At 35.3% G+C, this 20,087-nt stretch overlaps 1 protein-coding gene and 1 non-coding gene across 8 annotated transcripts in view; both read right to left on the reverse strand.

The window, feature by feature from the left end:
* Positions 1–674: 674 nt before the first annotated feature.
* Trnaa-agc (transfer RNA alanine (anticodon AGC)) lies at positions 675–747 on the reverse strand. The gene has a single exon. It is a non-coding gene; the product is annotated as a tRNA-Ala (tRNA).
* Positions 748–14,919: 14,172 nt separating this feature from the next.
* The window catches only part of LOC127874842 (delta-like protein 1), a 111,594-nt gene continuing 106,426 nt past the window's right edge, over positions 14,920–20,087 (reverse strand). For all 7 annotated transcript variants that reach the window (XM_052419487.1, XM_052419484.1, XM_052419486.1 and 4 more), the window contains one exon: positions 14,920–18,393. In XM_052419487.1, the coding sequence (XP_052275447.1) occupies positions 18,234–18,393 (160 nt within the window). In that variant the 3' untranslated portion in view covers positions 14,920–18,233. The remainder of the gene's footprint in view (positions 18,394–20,087) is intronic.

Consider the following 20,087-nt stretch of genomic DNA (forward strand, 5'->3'; position numbering starts at 1 on the left):
ATTAAGACGAGGCGTTAAATCAGGACAGTGCATGTGGGGGAATGATTGACGATGAACAAATTGGGGCTGCAGATTATGTCAGCTTTCGACACTCTTGTCAACGCTTGTTCTTTGAGATTTCCTATCAGTTGTATGCCTGCTTTGCAAAATACAAACAATATCATGGCGTGGGTGTGATTTTTATTTTAATATCGGATTACGGATCTATTTAAACTGCAGAGCACGGTGTGATGGCGTTTACAATTTACTTAAAACTACGGTTGCCTCATTTTGTGCATCTACGTGTTTTGGGGATAGGTTTAATAACCCTAAAATAATTCATTATGTGTATATTTAAAGTATGGTTCAAACAAATGTAATGTTTAGGTATTTTCCGGCTTCCCGGTAAAAACATGTTCAAAGAAGTTATCTTCATTTGTTTAAAATAGAGACTTGGCAATTGTATGTTATTTATATTTCACTAAAATATTTGCTATCAAAATCTAATAACAATAAAAAACAGGTTAATACAATTAAATATGCACATTTATATACACTTGAGTTGTATGTATTACAACTGCATAATCAGTGTGCAATTTCAAAGTTTTAATTGGTCAATTTATATTAAAAACATATTTTAATTGGTTTAATTATAAATGAAAGTTCTCCAACAAATAAATTAACACGAAAAACTTTGGAGAATACGGGTATCGATCCCGTTACCTCTCACATGCTAAGCGAGCGCTCTACCACTTGAGCTAATTCCCCGATGCATTCTTAAGGCCGCAACAAAGATAGAACGATACCTTAAGCATACAAAGTACGTTAACCAAGTTGAAATTCGAGACATTTCAAAATGGCGCAAATTTCTACACTTAGATCTAGCGCGATTTTGAACTATGATATGTTCTCTCAAACAACAAACGGATATGGATCACCAACAGGATTGATACGATGTGTTTTCTTGGTGTTATGTGCGTCAAAGAATTTTACGGTTAACCCGTGCATCTTGATAAATGAAGGCGTTTACAAATAAAGGTGTTTATTTATAGATTTTAGACTTAAATACATCACTAAAGTATGACAACGAATGGCCTTTGCCTAAATAAACAACAATAGATATAAGTAGAGCTATTCTGCCGTTTCTGGTGCATTTATTTGTTGATGTGTAAAACTAAAAGATCTAGAAATAAACACATTTTATATAGCAGTATTTCTCACGATGAATATAGCCAGTCCACTGAATAATGCTAAAATATGTGTGTATATCTCAAAAGTTTATGCTAAAATATGTGTGTATATTTCGAAAGTTTATGAGGTCCTTTCTCACACGAGACTGCATTATATGTAAAACCGAAGTGTGCCCCTGCACTATTTCCGATGTTAATTCCTAAAATTTATATTTTATTTGAAAAATGTCATCACCTTCGCATAAAAAATCGACGCAAGTAAAATTAGTATTTTGGGGGCCCACAACTCATGTCTATATAAAAGCACATGTTAAATACATGTCGATGAATGTAAATGGATTGGTATTCATTGACTTCCTTTCATGCTTACCTCTGAAATTGCGGGACATATGAATTGTGATTGATCTGCGGCATATTTAATATCAAAGTGTCCATCAACAACAAAAAATGGCAAAACGAAGGGCAATTTGGAAAAGGTCGAGAAAGTAGGGTCTTTTTTAAGAATCTACGTAGGGCTACTCGTTGATCTCTTACCTTTCCAGTGAACTTAAAACAAAGACCTATAAAATACATTATATGTCTGCTTAAAATGACGACAGAACAGAACATATGCTAAAATGCTTTTTAAACTGCAAAGCTTTTGCAAAACCCTGTGCCATCCATTGTTTTCAATAGTGCATACATAAATGAGTAATACAATAAATTAATAAATAAATACATACATAAATAGATAAATAATGACACAAAAGATGGAATAATCAGCCCGTATACAAGATAGAATTACAAAGTAAATTAAATCGGTGGTACTATCAGCTCTGTCGATCTATTCAGATCTGCTTACAGTATTTAATTCACGCTTATAACTCATAATAAATCCCGTTTTACACCGTAGCCGTAGTTGGCTTGAAACGGTGGCTTATCAAATGGCGTGAAGATACGGAACATGTTTACTGTATCAGTCAGATACGATCAATTAATCCCTAATCGCAATAGTAAATCAAATCACATTAACAAAGGGCATTTCGTATGGAAGACTCACCTGGTTCGAGAGCACCGGGGTGGAATAAGACGGTGAATAGTGTCTACTCTTGGCACGCGACCTTACGGGGTTTATAGCGTTACCAACTCGTTTGAAATGTGCAGTACTCGACTTAGGGATAAGCAGCTTACCACCGGTCTACCATGTTTCGTGTTTAAGTCTTCTCATACTAACGGCCGTGCTTGCCTTCTTTCAAGCCATAACCTTCAGCATACGAATCTAAACGTCAATTATACCTGTATAACACTTTTATCCCATTTTCACCGCGACATTGACAGTATAACACGTTGTGGAATATACTTTCTTGTATTCAACACTGTGGAATATACCTGTCGCGTGCACGGACTACTTTTTAAATGACGTCATGCGATATGCGCTAAAATAAGGTCGATATTGTTTGGTTCATTGATCGAATTATAAGGTCACCCATTAGAAGAAAATGTGCATATTTTGCAGAAAAATATATATATGACATATTCACCAAAAGAAATGTTGAAATAAAATATAAAATTACACGATTTTTGTTTTGTTATTTTTTATTTATATTTACTTTACCACTGAATGGTTTTTCATAAGAAACATAGTCGACAAAACTTAAGCTCAAAATTATACGACCATCAACCTTTAAATCTAGTCATATGACATAATTTTTCACCATCCGTATAATGAATCAGCTGATTGATGGCATCATAAATTGACATACTTATTGCTTCATTTTCCCCATTTTTTTGGACGATTTATTATAAACGCGACTTATTTCACATTTTCTACATGTACTGTATGTCGACATATCTGAATTGTCAATTTATCACATTTTCCTTATTTCGTGTAATGTGCATTGTTTATAACCAAAGCATATACTTTTGACATTTAACTTAAATATTAAGAATGTACAACAAGCCATACACATATCGCAAAGTTCATGAATAATCTGCTATGTTTGCTTTCCTATTTAATTCACGTAAGGCATAAAGCTGTGTAAAGTGTAAGATGGTAAAAATAGAATTGGGAACGTCCCATTTTGTACACGGGTATTTTCTACTCATTTATCTGTTGTGTACTGGAATGTTTTCCATTCTTTGTGTATTTATATATTAAATTATTTTCTCGTACAATAAGGGCATTTACCATAGATAAATAAAACATTGTGCAAGTTTAAACATAATTATGTTTGTATGCAGAAATCTGCAAATGCAACCGAGTTTGCCAACGGCTATTATTAGATAAACTGCTCTGGTTCATTTGAACAGCAGTAATGTAGAGTACATGACGTAGCGTGTGACGAAGAAGAAAGTTTATCGCGTTCATAAACTCATTTGAATAAAGTGATATAATGGCATAAGGGTTTTTATTTAACTATGCTAAAATAATTATTAAAGACCCTGGATGCAAAATCGTCAATTATTGAGTTAAATGGATTATTAAATGGATTTTAAAGGATTATTAAAGGTAAGATACTAGTTCTTACGTGTTTTGATTTTTGTTTGTCGTTTTGTCGTTCCCTGTTCTCGGGGAAATGATTTTTACATGGGCGCCATTGATTAGCAAGAGGCAATGATTTTTTTAAAATGGGAATATTTGAATGATATTTGGCATTGATGTTATACTACTTAAAAGAAACATAATGATGTCTTTCTTTTTTTATTAGGATGAAAAATAGATTTTTTATGATTTTTTTAAAACACGTAAAAAAATAGGTGAATTTTTCTACTGTTTTTTCTGCCAAAAATCTGGTTCATTGCCAGCAAACAACTGACATTTGCATTTAACCAGCTATTTTGGCCATTTATGAGTTATTTTTATCTATGTGAATGCCTTTTTAGATATAAAACACATTAAAACATATTAATAACACGTATTTTTTATTGGTTTTGCACTTTTTACTGCACAGTTTATGGCAAAATAAGGGGGCATACAAATATATATTTATGTGCGTGAATAGCCTTTGTCTTTACTGCTATCAACAACAACTCTGCAGCTTTTTTAAGGTTTTATTTTCAATGATAACTAATGGTGAACTAACACATAATTTGTTGACACAATTTATATTTGTTGTGCATACACAATATACAAATACTTGTGAAATGTCCAATTACCCGACATTACATAATGATGAATTAAAATGACACATGCCTCCCAATCACGATGCAAGTTGTTCAAATTAAAAAAAACAACATTGTTGATGTTGGTTTTTTTGTCAGTCAAAGGTAGCATATAGGCAAAAACTAATCCCAAAGATTGAAATTTTTCATAAGTGATGATTGATGAATCATTTTACTTCAACTGCACTCTCACATGTCAGACCGACAGTGTCACGAGCAGACATAGTGGTCACTACAAAACAATGAAATTCTTATGGGGGCTTTCAATAGTTTTGACAAGTTTTATATGTTGTTCACTCAATTAAAATAAATTGTCCATTAGGTAAAATAAGTCCTCAAATTATAAATACACCCCAAGAACAACAGCCAATACTTAAATAAGGTTAACATGCAGACAATAGTTCACTGCCACACATGTTTAACAAAAGTAAAATCATTTGCTTCATTAAATAGGTTCAAAAACCAAAATTCTTCTTATTTAAATAAGACCTAACACTAGATATTTGAACTTTAATGTATCTGTAAGTATTTTTCCTAAGATAGGTGACTAACAAACCTATCCAATGGTTTAAAAAATCTTATATTCAGTTATCGCCTATGGCGATTTCTTCCTGATTTCTTCTCTTTTCCCCCCGCTGCCTTCAGCTTCTTTGCCTCAATCTCCTCTATCGGGGCGCATTCACAAACAGCAGCTTCTTGCGGTACTCTGTAACATGTAAATGAACATTTGAGCTGCACTCTGGGAAAACGGGGCTTAATGCTTGAGCCTAAAGTGTCATCCCATATTAGCCTGTTTAGTCCACACAGGCTTATCAGAGACAACACTTTCTGCTTAAACTGGATTTTCTTTAAGAAGGGACTTTCTTAAACGGAAAATAGCTTAAAGGTTCATTGTTTTTACCATTCAAGGCTTTTTTAAGGCTGTTGGGGGAAGGGGCCTTAGCCTTCATATTATATAGGAAAAAGTGTGTGAAACCCAAAATTTGGGGATACAACTCACGCATTGTTAGTCATAGGGGAATGTAATTTCCAGGTGTAAGTTTCTTTTTTTGGGTTAAGTGCATGAATATAATGAAAAAAATTGAGAGGATGTAGCCTTTTTATGAAAATTTGCGAGGGATTGTAGACTAGATTAGGCTACAGCTTTAGAATAAAAAAAAAAAAGACTGCTCTTCCTTATCTTGTGAGATCAGTCTTCTTAAACTCAATTATGTGATATCTGTCTTTTTAAACTACATTTTGTGATATCTGACTTCTTAAAAGTATAACAGTATATATTTCAAATGCATAAACATTAGTGAATTACAATAATGATGATTAATTAATGTTGATAATAAATGTATTTCAAAATGACCGATACATTGCCATAAAATAAAATTACATGGGGTTTATGTTTTAAAATGTCATTCTGCTGAAATGTCATTTATATACTAAGAATAATATTTATTGGTTAAAATTGCATATTATTTTTTATCTAGTACCTGATGCGGAAGCTTCAACTTTTCAGCTTTTGCAGCCCGGTCCTGTGTAAATTGACCTGGCTGCGGTGATACACGCTCACTGTGAGACTCCGAACGCTCACTGTTAGACTCCGACCGTTCACTGTCAGACTCCGAACGCTCACCGTTAGACTCCGAGTCAAACTCTTCCCAATCCTGAGACTCTGACTTATTAGTATCAAACATATGTCTGCAAAAAGAATAATTGAAATCAAAGAAATAATATATCTACATAATATAACTAAAATACAGTGACTGTATCGAATTGTTGTTCACATCCGACGTTAAATAAAGATTCTTGTATCTTGTATCATTAATGCAATATCCGAAATACTTGCTGTCCGAATAGTGCAAGTCTGTATTTTGTATTATCGAAACGTCTATTTACAGATATACGAATGAAATCTACCATTACGATATAATGTCGGCATAAATATATCCTTCAATGATGTTTAGCACGTACAACCCATTTTTAGGCAACTTTACAGAGCAAAAAAAGAACAATTGATACTTACGTCGTATGAATTTTCAACAACGGCGGCCATCTTGCCATTCATGAAATGGGTCAATAGTGGGTCCATACATTAGCAACAACCAGCAGAATTACGGCATTTTGCAAAGCAATTAGTGGCATGAATGGAAAGGAGAATGATTAACCTTCAAAATAAAAGCAATTTTTCTACTGGGCAATGTATCTTACCTATTTTTCTCGATCTCGGAAATTTTCTTAGGCTTTCTTTTAATCTTCAACGCAACTGTGTGGAAACGAAAGTGCTTTGCCCGCGAACATAAATGTATTAACTTATATGATTAGTGGTTATTTTAACCATATCAAATCGAAAACCACCTTAAAAACGACGTAATTCCGACCCCCTATCGGCACTATTTTTATGAACGAGATTTCGCGCAGGAATTGTTCAGTAATAAATGAGCCGTACGCAGTTGCCTCCCTTGTGCCCATCGCTACATTGATGCATCGGATCACACACGGCATACCCATAACATTATAAAAAAAACACGTTCTGCGCGTCCTTAAATTCGTCGTCCGAAGTCGGAAAACGTATTGCCCTGTATTATATTTTGTCAAATAAAGTGTCAGTCGCTGCAATTGTCTGTTTACTCGTCAAAATTGTCAAGGTCTTCGATAGCTAAAGAAACTTCAGCGTACAGTTTATTTAGACTATTGACAGACCTGTACAAAGTCGCGCCAGTCAAAAATCATAAAAAGCGACATTTAAAGTTATGGTAGCCAGAACTAGGTCGTCGATGGTGTACATGTTACTATGTATGTTGACATCGACAGCATTTTGTCAGGAGCAATCGCCGCCATATTGGATTTTGATCATATTCTTTCGAAAATAAAAGGAATTATAGTAAAGTAAAATCTTCTTTCGCGGTCGTAATGTGTTAAAATTCGCATACTGCGTAAAATTGAATGTAGGCATATGGTGATATTTTTACTTGTTTTACAGTTTGTGTGAATTTTTTAAAGACTATTTTGCGTACCAGAACAAATACATGTATATCACTACGCATGGTTACATTTGTTAGATTTTAAGCGCTTTTATGACTGAATTAAAATTATTGTTAAGGTTATTAGATCTATTTTTGTTAAATGACACGTTGCAAAAATCAAATGGGATAAATAGAATACTAGGATTAGCGTTGAATACAGAGAAGTTTATGTTGCTCGGCTCGAACACCGAAAGCGCTCGCCAAGGCTCGCGCTTCCGGCGTTCTAAGCCTCGCAACATAAACTTCTCTGTATTCAACGCTAACCTAGTATTCTCTATATAATATGATGGTCTCGTCGAAAATGAAACCTAGATCAAACCAGGAGCATCTCTTGTAAAAGCATCTTAAGCGCCTGGGAAGTTACGATGCAATTTCAAAGAAGTAATAATTCGAAACCCCAACCACTTTGTTTTTGCAGTCGTTTTATAAAATTTTCTTCCAACATTTAGAATGCCCTTTATTTCAAGAATAAAAAAAATCCAAAAACGCATTTTTGCTGTAAGCTCAAACTTTGGCCGTCTTTTAGACGTGTCTTAAGATTGTTGATGATACAGGACCATGTACCCAATCTGTAAACAATGAATTCCTCCAAACGCTTTTATTTCAATCATAGTTGTGGGTTTTATGCCTTTTTGTAGATATCTCAAATAACAATGGTTTGTGTACTATGTTAAAGAAGGTTTTAGTTGATTTCGACATATATGCGGATTTTAATTGGGCCGTGCTCTGTAAAAAGGGGGTTAAATGCATGTGCGTAAAGTGTCGTCCCCGATTAGCCTGTGCAGTCCGTACAGGCTAATCAGGGACGACATTTTCCGCCTTTACGATATTTTTCGTTTCAAGAAGGTATCTTATTAGCAAAAATCAAGTTTAGGCCGAACGTGTCGTCCCAGATTAGCCTGTGTGAACTGCATATGCTAATCTGGGACAATATTTTAATCTTATTTTCATAAAAAAAATATTGAGTGAACTCACGTGAAGACACATTTAAAGACTTCCGTCAATACAGAATACTCTTCGAGTTGTTGATTTAAAAAAATGAAAGCTCCCATGTGTTGGATATAAGGCATTGCACGTGTTATATTCATCATATTACATAGCACTAGCGTATTGCAAGCTCATGTATTAAACATTATTACGCGAACTGTTCAGAAACAGCTGGGAATGCATTTTTGAATTCATACATTTACTGAGCAGACTTTTCACAGGAATGCAAAATCAAACGGAAAAGAAGAAATTGTAATATTTCTTTCTGAATCGTATACTGTAAACAGATTCTCAGTAGTTACTCAAGTTCAAAAAGGTACCATATGCTATTTAAATTAGAAGGCGCGTGGTACCTTTTTGCACCAATTGCATTCTATATCCAGGTTGTCAACACATTTTGTAATCATCTATTAGTTATTCCAGGACCATGATTGATACAGAATATGTAACTTTGTGTTGTATTTTTGTTGTTGTGAAATGTTTTGCTAAACGCGTTGGCCGTTAAATCAGGGTTGATTATGTTAGTTGTTTATAAATGGTATGTTGTACGGATAATTGTAAAGAATGAAGAAAATGTATAGGCTAATTGCGCTCGATTGGTCATTGTCGGCTCGGGTAATCTTAAAGGGATCTTTTCACGGTTCGGTAAATTGACAAAATTGAAAAAAGTTGTTTCAGATTCGCCAATTTTCGGTTTAGTTATGATATTTGTGAGAAAACCGTATTGCTAAACATTTGCCATGGTCTAATATAGCCATTATATGTATCTTTTGACGATTTAAAAACCTACAAATTATAAAGCGTTGCAACGCGAAACGATTGAATAATTTTGAGAGTTCTGTTGTTGTCGTTTAAATGTGTGAAACTACGAAGATTGCTTATATAACGTATAAAATATGCATCTTAGCTTAGCAGGATAGCTCAGTTGGCTAGTGCATTTTTTACTTTAGGCTTCCGGGGGTCGCTGGTTCGAGCCCAGCTGCGGGATACTTATTTTTCTTTTTTTTAATTTTATTTTTGATTTTTTACTGGAACTTTTAAAATTTAATGTTGACATTTATCAATATAAAGCATTTAAAGGGGCCTTTTCACAGATTTTGGCATTTTTTTTAACTTATTCATTAAATGCTTTATATTGATAAATGTAAACATTGGATCGTAAAAGCTCCAGTAAAAAATCAAGAAAAAAAATAAAAAAAGGAAAAGAACACTGCCCGGAGCAGGTTTCGAACCAGTGACCCCTGGAGTCCTGCCAGAGTCCTGAAGTAAAAAGCTTTAGCCTACTGAGTTATTCGCCTTGTACACATTCTTGACGTATTTTATACCTTATATAAGCAATCTTCTTTGTTTCACAAAATTTAACGACAAAAACAGAACTCTCCAAATTATTCAATCGTTTCGCGTTGCAACGCTTTATAATTTTTAGGTTTTAAAATCGTCAAAAGATGCATATAATGGCTATATTAGAGCATGGTTAATGTTCAGTATTACTGTTTCCTCACAAATATCATAACTGAAACGAAAACTTACGAATCTGAAACAATTTTTTTCAATTTTGTCAATTTACCAAAGCGTGAAAAGATCCCTTTAATGACAAACTTCAAAACATGCCAAAATCTGTGAAAAGGTCCCTTTAAGTATACGGAAAATATACTAAAACGTACACGACAATTATAATGCAAAATTGGTCGTTGTCGGCTATATTTTCAAATAAATTATGTTCGGATTTTTAGCGGGAATAAATTCGGGTACACTCTAAATTGGCCGGGTACGTTTTACTATATTTTCCGTACCCGGGGTAATTTAAAGTATACATAAGAGTACCAGGGGTACATTTAAGTAGTACCCGAGCCGACAGTGACCAATCGAGCTCTAATTGCACAATACAAGTAATAAAGTAGCAATGGTAATACAAATAGTCATCGATCATGTTAATCGTTATAGTAAGATATATTCGTAGTTGGTCATGACAGTATGGATGGTCTATTTGTATAAGTAATGGTAATGTTAGGATTTATTAACCCATTTATGCCCAGTGGACTCTCTCATCCTTCTAAGTTGGATCAATTTATTTTCAAAATTAGGGATGTCTAGTATATTTATTTCTATATTTAGAACAATTCTTACAGAAATTTCTTTAAGCAAACAGCGTAGACCCAGATGAAACGCCGCATCATGCGGCGCCTCATCTGGGTCTACGCTGTTTGCCAATGCCTTTTTACTAGACGCTAGGCATAAATGGGTTTAACTAAAAGATGTTATTAAATAAGCGCGGAGTTGAGTACTAATATGCCGATGTATATGTTATGTGTGTTAGTTATGGTAATGGTTTGTTGACTTGTGTGTATTCGTGCCAATTCAGTCGATCTGTGTTCATAAAGGACACATTTCGAGTATATGAACCACGACATGCGTAAATGGGCCTTATGCCATATACGGTCGGTCGGCCTAGCTCAAGATCAACCTGTGCAGTTGCGTAGTCTGGCCAGTGGCTACCTTGTCCACTTTAAAGCCACGCAATGTTTCGTGGTCTCATTAGCGGACAAGGTAGCACTATCCGCGCATGCTGATCTGGAGCTTCACTGGACGCATATTGCATAATACACATTTTCGCACGACGTGGCTTATAGTACTACAGTAATATGGGTAGCTTCGTTCAATTAAAATGAAGATTACAATAAGTATATCTAAGAATGTATTATGATTTGCTATAAAACGTGGCCAGATTTTCAGTAAGCTACCATATGGCGAGTACCTACAACATCCGATTATTTCTCGAGTGTTTATACAAGATATACTTTCACGCGGTGAACGTAACCAACAACAGCCGTTCATACAATCTGCGCTCCTCGCACTCCTTTGAAACTCAGTTCTTGATTGAAACTGAGCTTAAAGAGTGTTTTAGTATGAAAAACGATCAAAGAGATTTATCAAACTTTTATCAAAACACCTGATCGTTTTTTTCGCGATAGCGTGTAACCGATACGGCGTTGGAAATTGAGTGGACTTTAGCCGAAATCACGTGACCAGCTGGTCCCCGTTGTTTTCATTTTACTCTGCTGGAGGTCGGGAGTCAGTACGGGGGTTCAACTCGCTGAGTAAAGCTAGATCACAGTAAGATTGTTAGGAACAATTTCAAACAATTAATGATAAGATCTATAAACAGTAACTGAGATCAACAAATTGATCCCACTTTAATTGGTATTTCGAAGATTAAAGATATAAAGCAAACATATTCACCTCATTAACCATACACGCGCCTTTAATACTCACAGGACTTCCGTCTGCCGCGTCATCCATCACAGCACACGGCGAAAATAAAGAAAAACACACAGGTACTTGTTAGGTTCAAATGATTGAGTGTCAACTTAGAAATTGCCGATTGTGACAATTCTTACGATACCGTATACATTTTAGAAACTGAAAACTGGCACTTAAGTGGCACTGTTTTCGTAAACCTACAAAACAAACAACTTCGATCAATCAACAATTTAACAGTCATGCAAATCGGATGGCCGAGTATTTTATTTATTCGACGATCATATTTTGTTCATATTTGGAAGCATCCGAAAATGTTTAAAAAAAATCATTGTGACTGCGCCTTTAAAAATCGTTATATAAGGACATAGTGTTTATGTTATCTTCCGCAAATTCGAGTTGAACTGTTGCATGTACAGGATGCAGAATCAACGGGGTTTTCAGGGATTTACACACGGGCTGGACAGAATATAAACACACCGTTAAAGGGATCTTTTCACGTTTTGGTAAATTGACAAAATTGAAAAAAATTGTTTCAGATTCGCAAATTTTCGTTTGAGTTATGATATTTGTGAGGAAACAGTATTACTGAACATTTACCATGGTCTAAGATAGCCATTATATGCATCTTTTGACGATTTAAAAACCTAAAAATTATAAAGCGTTGCAACGCGAAACGATTGAATAATTTGGCGAGTTCTGTTGTCGTTAAATTTTGACACTACGAAGATTGCTTATATAAGGCATAAAATACGTCACGTATGTATTGTCGGCAGAATAGCCGAGAGGATAAGAGCGGTTTTTACTTCAGGACCTCGGCAGGACTCCAGGGGTCACTGGTACGAAAGCTGCTCCAGGGAAAGTTTTTTTTCCTTTTTTTAATTTTATTCTTTATTTTTTACTGCAGCTTTTACGATCAAATGTTTACATTTATCAATAGAAAGCATTTAATGAATAACTTCAGAACATGCCAAAATCTGTGAAAAGGCCCTTTTAAGAACTTTATTTTTGCAAATATCTCAAGTTATTGAAATACATTTGCAAAACTCTTTAGTGCACAAAAGACAGTTGTTCGTGCAGTTTGTGCCGATATCTTTAGCTAAAAGAATAAATCATTGAATACGTCTGAAATCGGTGACAAAATTTCACGTTGCGTGAATTATAATCGTGCAGTATACATGGAATTTTTGAACAAGAACACAGGCTTATTAAATAAAGTAATTCTGATATATTTCACATTGCCATAAGCACCATAAAAAGCTGTCTGTATGCACTAGTTGAAATTCTTAAGAAAAATTGTTTTAAAAAGTTGTTTGGAAAAAGCAGCACTTACGGTCGTGTTTACATCCATTAACGTTTAATTCGGAACCCAACAAAGACACGTGATCCTGCACCCGGATGTAGCTTAAATTCTTAAACGTACATTTGAGCTGCAATGCGTAAATAGTTTAACTCATCGAAGCACTATGATGTCGGATAAACCAATTAACTTGAATATTAAACTCAACTGAATTTGTCATTTGGTGCAATGAGGGGCAATTTCCAGCTTTAATATTTCTGGTAGAGATTGCAAATAATATTCGAACGTTCGAATATTTAAAAACTACATGTTGTCTGAATATTATTTTGAAGTAACGTACAATTGTGGTTACAGTGTGTCTCACACAGACGCTGTTAATACGTCATATTTTATTATAATGAAGCAAATAAGTACGAGATTATGTGTAATTCCCGTTGCTTGTTTTATTCCAAAATTTATAGTAGCATTAAAATGAAACTGTTTCTAAAGACCTTTGATGCAATATGTAGTCTACTGCATGTATTGTTCTTGTGAGATACTACGAAACTGGTTAACCCATTTATGCCTAGTGGACTCTCCCATCCTTCTAAATTGGATTAATTTATTTCCAAAATAAGGGATGTGTAGTATATTTATTTCTATATTTAGAATATTTCTTACAGAAATTCATTTAAGCAAACAGCGGCGTCTCATCTGGGTCTACGCTATTTGCCAAGGCCTTTTTTTTCTAGACGCTAGGCATAAATGGGTTAACATTGTGAACGCTATAACACTGTCAGTTTCACCGTTTTTGTATTCAAACTGCACATGGTAAGTTTCTTTGAACAACTGCCATTGGAGCAGTATGTAGTACTAATATCATAAAATGCTGTACAAATGTGTGATACTAGTATGTGAAAAAGATGACCATAACATATTTATAATTTATTCTTATTCCCAACAAATGTGTTTCTCGCTTAACAACTAGGGATTGTATGTCTGTTTTCTTGACATTCGACACGACAACGTTTGTGTGTGGAAACAGAAATCCCACTGGAACACTCTGTGTCATATATTATAGATGACTAAAGCCTAAGCAGCCCAAGCCGGGTTTCTAAACAGAAGACCCGTGTCGCTGGGTTTATTACGTACGTGCTGTTTTGTTGGTAAATGACGACACTCTACCGTTAGTCCTATATTTGCAACGTTCTTTGAAATGTCCGTAATGTAATGTATGCATGTTCGAATGTGGTTTATAGAACTTAGGTTTCGTGTTTTATTCAGAAGACTGTAGGGTAGGACAGTTATTCCGTTAATTCATCTTAATCTGAAGACTTTATTCCAAAAACGAATGCTTTAGGCAATTCAGCATCAGAAAAGCATGTACCAGGTTTTAGTTTTCCTTACCGAGTTGGTTAACTCTCTCCGTGCGGGAACCGAATTTTGAAGGCCTTTGCAAACAGTTTGGATCCAGATGAGACGCCACAGAACGTGGCGTCTCATCAGGAATCAAACTGTTTGCTATCCTGATAGTATTCTTTGAAAAAAATCGAAGAAAATGCTAATTTTAGAAATTCTGCAGACGGCATTTTAGCAGACGACACATTTCCCAGCATGCAAAGGGTTAATACCGATATAAGTTTCCGAGCCCGGCCAATTCTAAGCCGGGGAGCATCATTTTTTTTTATTAAATTTCATTATTGAAAAGAATTGGAACCGTTTATGTTCAAGTTAGGAATACGCGGCGAAATAGTAGTGTTAGTTGAACTGCGATATTTGATCCTGTGTACCAAACTATTCATGTACGTATGCGCATTTCTTAGCAGATATTTGACTTATATTAATCCACACTGAAGCCTTGTATTTTGTTTATGGTATAAGTTCAGACAATGGAAATTGTTCTTAAAATGAGACCACGACAAATGGCAAAACTCGGAAACCAATTTCCGTCGTTGTCGAAGGTTTCATAGTTTGCATCAAGCGTTTAAAGACAATTGATTGTAAATGTATATGCAGCGGAGGACTAATTAAGGCAACAATGAACAGGGTGTATTGAAAAAATAGTCACATGTGACTTGTTTTATTTAATTTTATGATATTGTGAAATACCAGAAGAACAGTAACAGTTATATACATGTGGAACATAATTCTATAAATACAATAATTATATACACTGACATCACAGGCGGCTCAACACGGCGTCCCGTGGCGGGTATTGTGTGTGTGACGTCACAAGTATGACGGCATGATGTGATTCACGATTCCCGACAATTGGGCGCTTAATAAGCTGTGTTATGTTCGCTTTTTATAGCAAAATGCTTCACTAAATCTTTAACTTTGGAAGCGGAATCTTAAACTTGTTAAAATAAAGGAATTCTTAATTAAACCAACATAATCATAAACAAAAATTAACAACCATCTATGTTTATCACTGCTGAGACGCTGAGTCGAAAACAAAACAAGTTTTGAGTAAGTTTACAAAAGAAAATATTGTTTTAACCCATTTATGCCTAGTGGACTCTCCAATCCTTCTAAATTGGATCAATTTATTTAAAAAATGAGGGATGTCTAGTATATTTATTTCAATATTAAGAATATTTCTTAAAGAAATTCCTTTAAGCAAACAGCGCAGACCCTGCCAAGGCCTTTTTTCTAGACGCTAGGCATAAATGGGTTAATATTTTAATAAATATATCCTAATATATCTTTATTTTTACTGATTAGCTTCAGTTTTGTATAATTTAAATTGTTATTTTTTACCGAAGTTTTCGGAAAATTAATAACTCAATAAAACGAACGAAAGATTCAAACAACGTAAATTAACAAATCTAGAATAACCAAATTAAAAATTATTTAAAACGAATTATAAAATGTAACAAAACGAGTGAAAAAAAACACAATTTAAACTGTCACACTTAAAAATATAGTAAAACTGCTGATTATGTATTCCTTACTGTGAACATGAAAAACAAAATGCCGACACATCAAAGAAAAACAAATACCGCAAAAAATCGATCATGACTGGTAACACAATATTTATAATCGTTCGTGAAATCTTTCATGGGAAGAAAATAGTATGCAAAACAATATGAATGACAGAAAGCCAGACAAAAGACAGAGATGAGTTGATGATGAATAACAACAACACAATAACACAAACATGACTAAATTGTGACGTTTACAAAATATTAGCTACACGAAACTTGATTTAGACGAAAATTTTAACGGGCAATGCCCGAATGAAATGGAATGACGGGAGATATAAGATGGCTGTCCACGTGACTGTATTCTTCCGCTGTGCCATAAAGCAGTACATTAAATTTGTGCTTAAGTAGTTCCTCACCATTTGGTGTAATGTTTTCGATTTAGACGTACAAGTATCATGCGCAATACTAACATTTTCAGAAAAATTCGAAGGATTCAAATGCTAGTACATTTACAGCAATAAATACGAATTTCAAAATTCAAGCATAAATTAAATAAATAATTATTCAAAATATACAAATTGATTAAATTGGGCAAAAAACATGTAAAAAATAATTTAAACCAGTTTCCAGTTAGTACATTGATTTCACCGATTTAACAACGGTCTTACTTCGACCATACTGATGTAACAATTTTGATACATATTAAACATGCCCTATTGCTTGCATGCGCGCTTGTCATGTCTTGAACAAGTGTTTACCTTCGCTTTGTCAAGAAAATGATAACTCTTTTTTTAAATATATGGGTTTTTAACCTATTATAATCTATCCCAGAGGAAATGTTAGCAATCAAACCATAGTTATGTCAATATTGATGTTGATTTTAAGTTTGTGGCACTTGCACAAGACATGAAAAGGCACAAAATACTGACAACATATACCAAAATATATCAAAAATATAAGCAAGCACTCAAAACTATTAAAAAAAATACACATTTGAACTTCGAATCACCGTTCCGAGACTTTGGATAGGTAAAACCTTGAACTTGCAATTCAAGACTAGATCATAATAGGAGTCGTGTTCTGAGAAAACTGGGCATAATGCATGTGTGTAAAGTGTCGTCCCAGATAAGCCTGTGCAGTCCGCACATGCTAATCAGGGACGACGCTATCCGCCTTAATTGGATATGTGCATTTAAACAACAAATGTCATAAAAGTGTCGTCCCTGATTAGCCTGTGCGGACTGCACATGCTAATCTGGGGTGACACTTTACGCACATGCATTATGCCCAGTTTTCTTAGAACGCGACGCATATGCTCTGTTAGAAGTCGAGGCAAATACGACCGCACAGTCTACACAAAAAGGATCATTAATTTTCACAAACATCAATAATGAATTTACATCTGCGATTGTGTTCCCATGGTGACAAAACGGTTTCGTACTATAGTATATACACAATATGTAAGGACCAGATTCCACACACAACAAAAGCAAGGTGTACTTGTACTCGAGCATTTGCTACACAAATTATTCAAAGTTGACTGGTCACATGATCTTAACAAATGGCAAATTGCACACAAAAGCACTATAATACACAACCCATTGTTACTCCATTCCACCCTTTATCATATACCCAACCAGAGTTTCATTTATGTCTATATGCACAAGGTTAATGTCCCTTCAAGGAATTGAGCACTTATGGATTTCTACTATGACTGATGGTAAAATGAATGTTCGTTTTCCCCTCTACAACATGATTGATGACAGCACATGTGTTCCCGTAGGCAAACGGTGGTTTCGATTAAAAATATTCTTGATTATGCATAAATCACCGCCCTGCACGTTGATATGGCAAAGTTATGTTTGAACGTCGATTGCGAAATCCAGATCACGTGATTATGTTTGATAAATGGAGGGCATGATCGGACAGACATCCACTAACCGGTTCCAGACAACAAACAGAATGTTTATAACTACATAGGTCAAACGAGCATTTCGTACAGTACAACAAAATGGCGAAAAGTTTTGTTGTGTAATGTACCATGACAGTATGACACGCAGAAAAACACGTCACTGATGACGTCATTTGATGACGGTCACGTGACACAGCACGTGGACGTATGATCTCCCAGAGACAGTGTTTAATCCCCCGTTTATGTAATTGGTTTTGTGAAGAAGGTGATGCCATTTTTTTTCTTTGGAATTTTCCTCCTCGAAAGCCACCAGAACACTCGTGTGAGCCAAACGTCCAGCACACAAGGCACGAGCGGAAGTGGCCTGGCAGACGACACAATTGAAAGAGCAGACGACACCGGGCGTCCACGTTACCTAGATATGTAGCTCCGCGAAAAGTCAACATAAGAGATCTCTATAGCAATAAATACACTTAAGTGTTTCAAAATAATTTAAATATATTGCAGTTTGGGTGTATACAGATTGTCTAATCGTCTGTGACGTCACTACACTTCCGTTGCCAGGACGTCGTCGCCATAGTAACTACTGTGTCTGTGCGGTTCCTGGTGCAACTGGGGCTCCAGTATTAATAATGAGTTTCTGTTGATAATATCTCTGTTGTTGTGCTTGTCGATGAAGTGGATATCTGGCGAACTTTGGTAATCCCTGAAGATAGAAAAAAGACGTGAATTATTAACATGATCAAACGAGTTGTTTTATAATTAAAACCCGTCTTCATGGTCAAAAGCTTAGTAACCAGCTGCCTCTTGAACGCGTTGCTATATATTTTCATCACGGCGTATAGTGCTTGCTGTCGTTTTAAATGCAGATTAATTTTTCTCCTCATACCCCGGTAGAGCATTTTCTAATATAGACCATTTTGTATCATGTATATTTTAAATAATGATGTTGGAGTGAGGGTTAAGAGCTGTGGAGGAAAGCGTGCTTGACGTTTCTTGTTCACGTCAGATTTTTTGCTGTTTTCTATACCAAGCTATTTTTAACAGGTCATTTATTTTCGCTTTTATTAATTTAGTTTTTTTTAAGTTGCAAATATCATACGAGACCCAAACGACACTGACACCATATGTGCGTCATATATTGTCACGCATGGCTAACCTCCACGCACAATGTTACGTGAGTCAGGTACAGTGAGTCTTTCGCAGAGAGGGACATATGATAAAAGTCGTAAACATCGAAAAGGCGCGTGCCCGCTCTTTGTGTAACCTACCACTTGACAATGTTTTCACTACACGCTCGATAAAAGTTTGCAACAAAGGGATGGCGTTTACTTTGCTCCCTTTGTCAAATAAAAACCAGATGTGTACAATTAGAGACTTAGAATTCCCCGAACAAGCTTTGTGGAGGTAATTAATCAAATTCATTGTTTTGTGGCTGAACTTTCATTTAAAGTGTATGTGTGTGTGTATGTTTGTTTCTTAAGTAAAGCCTTTTGGCACTAAACAAAAGAGTTTTTCAGTAATTTTCAATTCATATGTCGATGAAAACACGCTACTGAGAAAATAACTTTACTTTAATTCTAGTTCAAAAAGAGTTCATGTAAATAATTGATGAACTTTTTAAAGAACTGAACGCGCGCGTTTTGTGTTCACAATGACGATTCTGAACAACAGAATCCTATTTTGTTTTAAAATACATTTATACCGTCTAAGTATTTCTGATACAGCGAAAATAACAACACATTAATATTGCATTTTCTCACTAGCACTTTTCACATTATGAACCAATCCAGCGAATAATGATGTAAATGTAAGAAGTGGGCTTTCGCATAACGAGGCCAAAACGGTTCATGAATTTAGTGATATCAAAGAAAACCTGTACCGACACAAGGAGATCGGGGTCTGTGGGGCGAATTCGGGGGGGGGGGGGGGGAGGCAGGGAGGGGGGTATCACAAATTATATTCGTTGAGGTGTTCATCGTAACCAACAGCCAATTTTAAGTTATCTATTCTGAGATGATAGTGAGCGCTTCTTAAATTATGGAGCAAACGTTTGGGGTCTTTAGACTGTGCAGGGCACTACCGAGTTGAGGTGCCATACTAATTAGGCCGTGTTTTGTGGAAAGGGGTTTAAATGCATGTGCGCACAGTGTCGTCCCTGATTAGCCCGCACAGGATTATTAGGGACGACACTTTCTGCCTTTATAATATTTTTCGTTTGAACACAGTCTCTTCTTTGCAAAAATCCAGTTTATGTGGAAAATCTCGTCCCATATTGACCTGTGCGGACTGAACATGCTATTCTGAGACGACACTTTAGGCACATGCATTAGAATGTCAAGTAAATAGTACAAACAGCCTAATGGAACCTGTCTTAGTAATCGAACCATACACAATTAG

This window comes from Dreissena polymorpha, chromosome 3, assembly GCF_020536995.1.
Source record: "Dreissena polymorpha isolate Duluth1 chromosome 3, UMN_Dpol_1.0, whole genome shotgun sequence".
NCBI classification, from domain to species: domain Eukaryota; kingdom Metazoa; phylum Mollusca; class Bivalvia; order Myida; family Dreissenidae; genus Dreissena; species Dreissena polymorpha.